Here is a 10,347-nt window from a genome sequence, read left to right on the forward strand (position 1 = left end):
ATCCTCTTCTCTCTCCCTCTCTCCTCGCCGCTTTACTAACTGCTTGCCAGCCCCGTGTCTAACTTATTTTTAAATTATTTATTTTTTTATTTACCCAAACCCAGAGAGAGAGAGAGAGAGAGAGAGAGAGAGAGAGAGAGAGAGAGAGAGAGAGAGAGTGAGAGCTGGCAGGCCAGACCTGCAGAACCATCATTCATATCACTCCTCCTCTCTTCTCCTTATTTGGTGAAGCTACCACAAGATTCACTTCATTTATTTTACAGCAGATTTTGAGAAAAATGCACACTTTCCAAAAACAAATCCCCCAAAACAAATAAGAGTCATAAGGTCATGTCGTGAGAAAGACATGCTTGTCTGCAATAAGAGCACCCACAAGGGTTAGATAGGCATTTCTGGAATGTCTCCATCAAGCTGTCTACATCTCCCTGCTAGCATTGATGGCCTTGACAAATCAATCAAATCCATTGTGGAACCAATGCCAACACATCAAGAGGGTAAAAAGAATGTGTACACGCTAGCGAGGCGTGTCATCATACTCACCATTTGGATATATTTATGGTTAAAATTGGACAGCTTTGAATGCATGTCTGGCACATGCAGTCATGACAGAGAGAGGTTATGTTGGGGGTAAAAGGTCAGGATGAGGGTAAAGTTTATGATGGGGGTGAAAGATCAGGTTGAGGGGGAGAGGCCTTATGACCTGAGCCAATAAAGTCATGAGAAAGAATAAAAACAATGTTGCATTAAAAAACTTCACTATATCTATTACAGAAAACCTCTCACCAGAGCACAGGGCAAACCACCACACTCCACCACGTCAGCACAGCAAACACTGGCTCCCAACCCTGCCTGTATTACCAATACATATTAAACCCTGGCCCCCAACCTCACCTGTATATCAATACATGTTAAACCTGGCTCCCAACCTGCCTGATGTCAAATACATTTAAACCCTGGCTTCCCAACCCTGCCTGTATTTCAATACATATTAAAACCCTGGCTCCCAACCCTGCCTTATTATCAATACATACTTAACCCTGCTCCCAACCCTGCCTGTATTCAAATACATTAAACCCTGGCTCCCAACCCTGCCTGTATTAATATACATATAAACCTGCTCCAACCTGCCGTTAACAATACATTACCTGGCTCCCAACCCTGCCTTATACCAAACATATAAACCCTGCTCCCAACCCTGCCGTATTATGAATACATATTAAACCCTGCTTCCAACCTGCCTGTATTATCAATACATGTTAAACCCTGGCTCCCAACCCTGCCTGTATTATCAATACATGTTAAACCCTGCTCCCAACCCTGCCTGTATTACCAATACATATTAAACCCTGGCTTCCCACCCTGCCTGTATTTACCATAACATATTAAACCCTCTCCAACCCTCCTGTATTATGAAACATATTAAACCCTGCTCCCAACCCTGCCTGTATTATCAAACAATTTAAACCCTGGCTCCCAACCTTGCTTGTATATCAATACATGTAAACCTGGCTCCCAAACCCTGCCGGTATATGAAACATATTTAAACCCTGGCTCCAACCCTGCCGGTATTATCAATACATATAAACCCTGGCTCCAACCTTGCTGTATTATCAATACATATTAAACCCTGGCCCAACCCTGCCTGTATTATCAATACATTATTAAACCCGGCCCCAAACCCTCCGTTATTATCAATACATATTAAACCTGCTCCCAACCTTGCCTGTATTATCAATACATATTAAACCCTGGCTCCCAACCTTGCCTGTATTATCAATACATGTTAAAACCTGGCTTCCCAACCACCTTATTAGGAATACATATTAAACCCTGGCTCCCAACCTCCTGTATTACCCAATACATGTTTAAACCCTGGCTCCCAACCCTGCCTGTATTATCAATACATATTAAACCCTGTCTCCCAACCCTGTCTGTATTACCAATACATATTAAACCCTGGCTCCCAACCCTGCCTGTATTATGAATACATATAAAACCCTGTCTCCCAACCCTGTCTGTGTTATCAAGGTGGATTAAAGGAACATTAGTTCTTGTCACTCCTGGGGTCCTCGGTCACTAAAGTGACATACATCCTCAGGGATGACAGTCTCACAGCAAGATGAGCTCAACTGAATGACACAGTCATAAATTATACTCCATCTGATTGATGTTCCCTCCGTCAGTGCCTCCTGTGGAAAGTGTGTGTTTGTATGTGTGTGGAAACACCTCCACCCTTTAATTTACAGTCCCCTGTCCGCCTTATCGCTCATCTGTCATGAAGAAATACAGTCGGAGGCGGTCGGAGGCGGGGGGAGACAACTCCACTGATGGTTTGTCACCGGCGTTTAAGGCAGCTTCCAGAACAGGCAAGGATTGATGAGTCACCAAGAGAACGACTAATGGATTACACGAGCACAAGAGTTACCTCGCTCCTTGCCATACAATGCAGAGAATACCAGCAGCCCTTTGCCTGCCCTCGCTGGGTCTGGTGATCACACCACAGGCCACATGATGTCTGAGTGCGACTGGGGCTCTGATGGCGCCAACCAGCCGCTGTGAGTCTGTTACTCATGTCGCGATGCTGGAGTTATTAGAAGGAAAGGGGGCAGGAGATTAGAAATTAGTAGGGTTGGGGACAGGGGAAGTGGAGTGGTGACCCATCCAGACAGACCATAATAGAATGACAGCGCCACCTATCCTCGTCACCATGATGACGTAACGCGTGTCCCCTCTGTCATTACCGTGGAGGCTAAAGGGCGTCACAGGGACGTTGATGGTGAGGGCAAGGGAGGGAGGAAGTGTTTCTCACCTCACTACACTCTAAATGGAGGGGATGACTAAGCGTTTCAGTGATGGAGCTAAGTACTGAGTCATGTGATAGCCAGAGTCTTAATAACATAACTAATCTATTGATCTCCCTCAGGAAGTGTAGGGGAGGAAAAAAGAGGAGGGGAGGAGAGGAGAACTGGGGTGAGAGGAGAGGAGGGACAGGGAGGAGGGGAGAGGAGAGGTGTAAGGGAGGAAAGAGGTGAGGCAGAGACATACTGTACCTGCTCAGGATTGTACTTGGAGAGGACTCCTTCACCGTGAAACTCCTCCAGAACATCCTTCAGCTTCTTGGTGGAATCTGAGAAAGAGAGAGGGTGAGTGGCAGAATACCTGACCACTGTGACTGACCCAAAGTCAGGGAAAACTTTGACTATGTACAGATTCAGTGAGCATAGCCTTCCTATTGAGAAATATTACTGTAGGCAGACCTGGCTCTCAAGAGAAGACAGGCTATGTGCACCCTGACCAGAAAATGAGGTGGAAACTGAGCTGCACTTCCTAACCTCCTGCCAAATGTATGACCATATTAGAGACACATATTTCCTTCAGATTACACAGATCCACAAAGAATTTGAAAACAACACGATTTTGATAAACTACCATATCTACTGGGTGAAATACCACAGTGTGCCATCACAGCAGCAAGATTTGTGACCTGTTGCCACAAGAAAAGGGCAACCAGTGAAGAACAAACACGATTGTAAATACAACCCATATTTATGTTGATTTATTTTCCCTTTTGTACTTTAACCATTTGCACATCGTTACATTGTATATATACATAATATGACATTTGAAACGTCTTTATTATTTTGGAACTTCTGTGAGGTTTTTTTATGTATTTTTTTTATTTCACCTTTATTTAACCAGGAAGGCCAGTTGAGAACAAGTTCTCACAACTGCAACCTGGCCAAGATAAAGCAAAACAGTGCAACAAAACAACGACACAGAGTTACACATGGGATAAACAAACGTACACAATAGAATAAAAAAAATCTGTATACAGTGTGTGCAAATTAATTAAGGAGGTAAGGCAATAAATAGGCCAATAGTGGCGAACTAATTACAATTGAGCAATTTACACTGGAGTGATATATGTGCAGATGAGGATGTGCAAGTAGAAATACTGGTGTGCAAAAGAGCAGAAAAACAAAAACAAATATGGGGATGAGGTAGGTAGTTGGTTGGATGGGCTATTTACAGATGGGCTATTTACAGATGGGCTGTGTACAGCTGCAGCGATCGGTAAGCTGCTCTGACAGCTGATGCTTAAAGTTAGTGAGGGAGATATGTCTCCAACTTCAGTGATTTTTGCAATTTGTTCCTGTCATTGGCAGCAGAGAACTAGAAGGAAAGGCGGCCAAAGTAGGTTTTGGTTTTGGGGATGACCAGTGAAATATGCCTGCTGGAGCGCGTGCTATTGGTGGGTACTGGCCTCCCGGGTGGCGCAGTGGTCTAGGGCACTGCATCACAGTGCTAGCTGCGCCACCAGAGTCTCTGGGTTCACGCCCAGGCTCTGTCGCAGCCCGCCGCAACCGGGAGTCCGTGGGCGACGCACAATTGCATAGCGTCGTCCGGTTAGGAGGGTTTGGCCGTAGGATTTCCTTGTCTCAGTATGTAAAATGAATAAAATGTATGCACTCTACTGTAAGTCGCTCTGATAAGACGTCTGCAAAGACTAAAATGTAAATGAAATATTGCTATGGTGACCAGAGCTAATAAGGCGGAGCTATACCTAGCAAAGACTTATAGATTACCTGGAGCCAGTGGGTTGCGACGAATATATAGCGGGACCAGCCTACGAGAGTACAGTCGCGAGTGGTGGTTAATATATGGCTTTGGTGACAAACGATGCACTGTTATAGACTGCACCAAATTTACTGAGTAGAGTGTTGGAGCTAATTGTTAAATGACATCGCGAAGTTCAAGCGTAGGATAGTCATTTGTATAAGGTATGTTTGGCTGCATAGAAGGAGCTTGTTGCGAAATAGGAAGCCGATTCTAGATTTAACTTTGGATTGGAGATGCTTAATGTGAGTCTGGAAGGAGAGTTTACAGTCTAGCCAGACACCTTGGTATTTATAGTTGTCCACATATTCTAAGTCAGAACCGTCCAGAGTAGTGATGTTAGTCGGGCAGGCGGGTGCGGGCAGCAAGAATTGAACCCTGTGGCACCCCCATAGCGACTGCCAGAGGTCCGGACAACAGGCCCTCCGATTTGACACACTGAACTCTATCTGAGAATTAGTTAGTGTAGCAGGCGAGTGTAATGTTTACTGTTCATTTTTATTGTTTATTTCACTTTTGTGTAATATCTACTTAACTTGCTTTGGCAATGTTAACATATGTTTCCCATGCCAATAAAGCGCCTTGAATTTAATTGAAATTGAGTGACGGGAGAGTTTATACAGTGCATGACAAAGATATGCACGTCATACTGTGTAAGAATTTAAGACTACTTTACATGTGCAACACTTGAAAAGATTGCAATACATACTATAGGGTAGAAGACTGTCAGACACTGTATCCACCATAAACCTATATTTGCCGGCCGATGACATCAGAAAGCCATGAGGCCAATGTAGATTTAGGAAGTCTGACTTCCCAGAATGACTCTAGCTACTGTCTGAGACTCTGAGGGTAGAAAACTATTTATCAAGGAGCGTATACAATCTGGCATTGTAATTGTCCAATTAAATCCAATCGTTTAGTAATTTTGGCACCAGGCGTATCATTGGGTGGGGAAATGCTGCTGGATATGCTGATTGTCTTTTGGGCTCTAGCTATATCTGAAAAGATCATCAGGGTAGATCATGAGGAGCAAATTTAATAGAGGTAAAAATGAGTTTAGCTAATTAATTAAGCAAATAGACCAATTAAGCCAGGAAAGTTGTTAGGAATGCAAAAAACCCTCAGAGCAAATAGTGAATCATCTCTGTGGAGATGGTTTGGACGCCCACTCTCTTTTCTCTCTTTAATACAACAAAAATCTAACGGCATACAGAATTATCTCAGACTCCGAGTTGGGTTAGACCATAGAAATGTAATTAGATACAGTATATCTTAATAGGTTGGATAATCACCCCCCTCTCTCTACTCTCTTTGGTAGAAAAACCCTTATAGCATACTGAATCATCTCTGGAGTTGAATATAGAGTTAGATTATATCTCTATGAATTGAACGCCCCACACGTTCTCCTCTCTCTAGTACACAGCAGTCCAGCTTATGTTAGGTGAGCTCAGTAGTTTAGATTTGGGAAAAAATAGCATACATTATGTAAATGAATCATCTGTGTGGAGTGAGGCTGAACATCCCGGTCTCTCCTCTGTCTAAAACAAAGGCCAGTTAGGTGTTAGGTGACTGCCTGAGCAGGCAGGGTGTGAGTCACAGGGACCACTGGTGTGTTTTACACCCAGCCATGCTAATATCTCTCTGGGTTTCCCCCCCTCCTCCTCCCGATGCCAGTCATCTGTTAGCCTGTCATACTGAGGCAAGGCAGGAAGGCAGGGACCATAGATAGTTAACCCTTATCCCCCCCAACGCCAGTCACCTCTCAGCCTGTCATACTGAGGCAAGGTAGTGAGGCGGGGACCAAAGATAGCTAACCCTTATCTAAACAGGTGAGTTGACTTACTGAGAAGACATTCTTATTCACTGAAAATGCTCAATCACATCTATGCTCGCATGCACACACTCACACACATGCGTGCAGGTGTGCATTTCATATGTATGCACGTATGCAAAGCAGACCCCCCTTCCCAGGCAAATCTCTGATCTGAGCAATCATATTCGCTCGCTGAATCAACTAACAATAGGTAATGGCCTGAGACAACTAACATGCTGACCAGACCGGACAAGTCGCGTGCGCGAGCGTCGCAAAATAAATTTAGAAATTCATATTATTCAATTATTGCACACACACTGCTCGTGCGCGCCAACGAGCGTCTGCGTTACCAAGGGCTAAAATAGAAGTCATTCCTATTTCTGACGCAGATCACGCTGAAAGTCCTGCCTCTCCCATCTCCTCATTGGTTTATAGAAGCAGGTCTCCATCTCCTCATTGGTTATACCCACGTGGGTAATTGAAAGACTAACTGTTTTGCCGGTCGTCATGGTAACACTATGAAAGTTTAGATGCGATCACCATATAAGTTCAACGATGAAAAAGTCTGGAAGGAGGAGAGATGACTAGAAACGATTCGGTTGGCCGTTTTATGTGTGGATTCATTTGTCGAAGTAGAGGACCTTGTGCAGTTCAGGTAAAACAACAACTCAATGTTTATATCCCAGGACAAATTAGCTAGCAACAGCAAGCTAGCTAAATAGGACAAATTAGCTAGCAAGTGCAAGCTAACTAGCTAAATTGCCATACATGTTTAATGCTTTTCAACCTGTCCCCAAATTAATGTCATTGGTTCAGAGTTTGTTTTGATATTTTAACCTGCGTGTCGTGATTGCGTTTGGTGTAAGGGGACAAAAGAAATGTATGCACGATTGCGCACGATGCACGCGCGGAGTCGGTTTGGGTTCCGTGTAGGCTACAGTAAATCCACTCCATTTACCATAACATCATTGATGAAGTAGATCATTCAGGTAACTTGACTGTAGCTAGTTATCCCTACAACCAGCACAAAAACAAGAACAGTCTCGCTGTAGCTGACACTAACATTTCACCTTTTCCATTATATTTCTCCTTTATTAACTCCTATTGAAAACAGACACACCAGACACACAATTACCAACAACATTATAGTAGCACAGACACAGACACAGACATCCATCCAACACAGCAGACCTGGGTTCAAACAGTGTTTGTATTTTTACAATATGGGCTTGATTGAGCTTGTCTGGCGGAATGGAACCAACGGAATAATCCCCGCCTACCTGATCACTCAAGGCACGCTCAATCAAACGCTCCAAGTATTTTGAAACAAACCCCCCCCCCCACACACACACACACACACACACATACACACACATACCCATCCACCACCAGCAGCAGCATTGTGGTCCCAGACACATCTCCATCACCAGGGATCTGGGTGCTACAGTACATGTGACGGAAGGTCCATTAGCAACCCAGCGTAAATAGATGACAAATATCATCATTAGCACAGCAGTGTCAAAATCAACAAGCCCTTTAGCACTCTGCTCTGTGAAGAGAGGATGTTCGTCTCTCAAACACACCTCTGTTCACACAGACAGAGGAAAGAGACAAAACACCCCGATTACAATGAACAATACAGCAGCAATTGCTATCTCACTTCTGCTATTCATAATCATAGAATGAACAGTACACACTGCTATTGACTGGCTGCCTCTATTATGGGTAGAAAACAGGCCTGAGCAGGGATCATAAGAAAGGGCAATCAAGATAAATATTATATCCTGGTCTTTGTGAACGGAATCATGGAAGCAAAATAATTAATGTTTTGCATCAAATTCACCTGTTTTAATGCCGGAGTGTACAGTACCACTAAGGTAGTATTGTTGACTGTTGTTTTGGTCTATGTTATGGAGCCACCATACTGTATGGACCTATGTTATGAAGCCACCATACTATATGGGTCTATGTTATGGAGCCACCATACTATATGGGTCTATGTTATGGAGCCACCATATTGTATGGTTCTATGTTATGGAGCCACCATACTGTATGGACCTATGTTATGGAGCCACCATACTATATGGGTCTATGTTATGGAGCCACCATACTGTAAGGTCCTATGTTATGGAGCCACCATATTGTAAGGTCCTATGTTATGGAGCCACCATACTATATGGGTCTATGTTATGGAGCCACCATATTGTAAGGTCCTATGCTATGGAGCCACCATATTGTAAGGTCCTATGCTATGGAGCCACCATACTATATGGGTCTATGTTATGGAGCCACCATATTGTAAGGTCCTATGCTATGGAGCCACCATACTATATGGGTCTATGCTATGGAGCCAAATCACAGAAAAGAAACAAAAAAATTAACTCAAAGCAGCTGCACAAATAAAACTGTCTGGATAGAGAGAAGGAGAAAGAAAGAGCCAGGAGGAGTATTTTTAGCCTTAGCCGTTAATAAATTACTCAGATGAACGAGGGAAAGAGAGATCATAGGAAAAGAGGGGTCAAGTCTTGGTAAATCAAAAGCAGCCTTCATTCCTTCCTCATCAGCAGAATGAAATCATGCTTGCATTCCAAACAGCACCCTATTCCTCATGCAGTGCACTACTTTTGACCACATAACCGTTTATGTGTTGGGCTTTTGTATTTGATCAATTTCTGTTTCAATGAGAAGCTCACTCAACAATTGAGTATACCCCTAGACAGACAACAGATGAATAGGTCTAGGGGATGTGAACATTGTGTTCTTAGGTATGACTATGAATAGAGGAATCCTCAGATAAAAAATAAATAAAAAATTGTTTCTCTCAGACAACACAATCTATTCAGTTGCTGTGTGGATGTGTATCAGTTCAATAGATTGTAATGGAGTGAAAATTAAGGCTCATCTATTACAAGGAAAGCCAGACTAGTGATGGATTCTCCTTTGACTTACAAATGTCTGGGGTGGGAAGGCTACTGATATGGATGAGTTACCTACGCATAGAGAGTGAGAAAAAAGCCCACTAGATGTTTTATTAAAAAAAAATTGTATTTATTCTTTATTTAACTAGGCAAGTCAGTTAAGAACAAATTCTTATTTACAATGACGGCCTACCCCGGCCAAACCCAGACGACGCTGGGCCAATTTTGCGCTGCCCTATCACGGCCGGATGTGATACAGCCTGGATTTCATGTGATAAATTCCAGAGAATCCTTGAACGTTACCAAAATTCTGATAGTTTACTGGTAAACTTTGAAAGTTACCAGTCACCCTCCCTTTGCTCCCCTACTTAAGATGGATGCATTAACTATAAGTCGCTCTGGATAAGAGTGTCTGCTAAATTACTAAAATGTAAATGAAAAAAACAAGCAATATAATGGTGTGATAGAAATAGTCAATGGGGAGGGGGAAAATACTATTTGTATGAATCATTTATCTTCAAGCGCAAAGAAAAACAATTGCCTACATCAGACCACTTAGGCAAATGATGGGTAGGAAGTGAGGCTCGGAAGGGAGAGGTGCATTTCGTTGGTACCTCCCTCTATGTACACAACCTGGCATTTGACTCTCAGTCTGGTGACATCAGGGTATCCCAGCTATCAGACCTTGTCTGGTTAGAGTACGTCAGGGTATCCCAGCTATCAGAACTTGTCTGGTTAGAGTACGTCAGGGTATCCCAGCTATCAGACCTTGTCTGGTTACAGTACGTCAGGGTATCCCAGCTATCAGACCTGGTCTTTTTACAGTACGTCAGGTTATCCCAGCTATCAGACCTTGTCTGGTTACAGTACGTCAGGGTATCCCAGCTATCAGACCTGGTCTGGTTACAGTACGTTGTTTTTTACGAGGGAGCTGACTCCATTCTCTGAGCCGATCTATTCGTAAACCTTGCAGTCAGTTTACTAGAGGATGTTTTT

At 43.4% G+C, this 10,347-nt stretch overlaps 1 protein-coding gene across 1 annotated transcript in view; it reads right to left on the minus strand.

Annotated features, from left to right (window-relative positions):
• The window catches only part of LOC111959411 (diacylglycerol kinase beta-like), a 142,065-nt gene that overhangs the window by 103,394 nt on the left and 28,324 nt on the right, over positions 1-10,347 (minus strand). Inside the window, exon 3 of the mRNA XM_023980927.2 lies at positions 3,051-3,127. Within this exon, the coding sequence (XP_023836695.1) occupies positions 3,051-3,127 (77 nt within the window). The remainder of the gene's footprint in view (positions 1-3,050; positions 3,128-10,347) is intronic.

The sequence above is a fragment of the Salvelinus sp. IW2-2015 genome, linkage group LG36 (assembly GCF_002910315.2).
Source record: "Salvelinus sp. IW2-2015 linkage group LG36, ASM291031v2, whole genome shotgun sequence".
In the NCBI taxonomy this organism is placed as follows: domain Eukaryota; kingdom Metazoa; phylum Chordata; class Actinopteri; order Salmoniformes; family Salmonidae; genus Salvelinus; species Salvelinus sp. IW2-2015.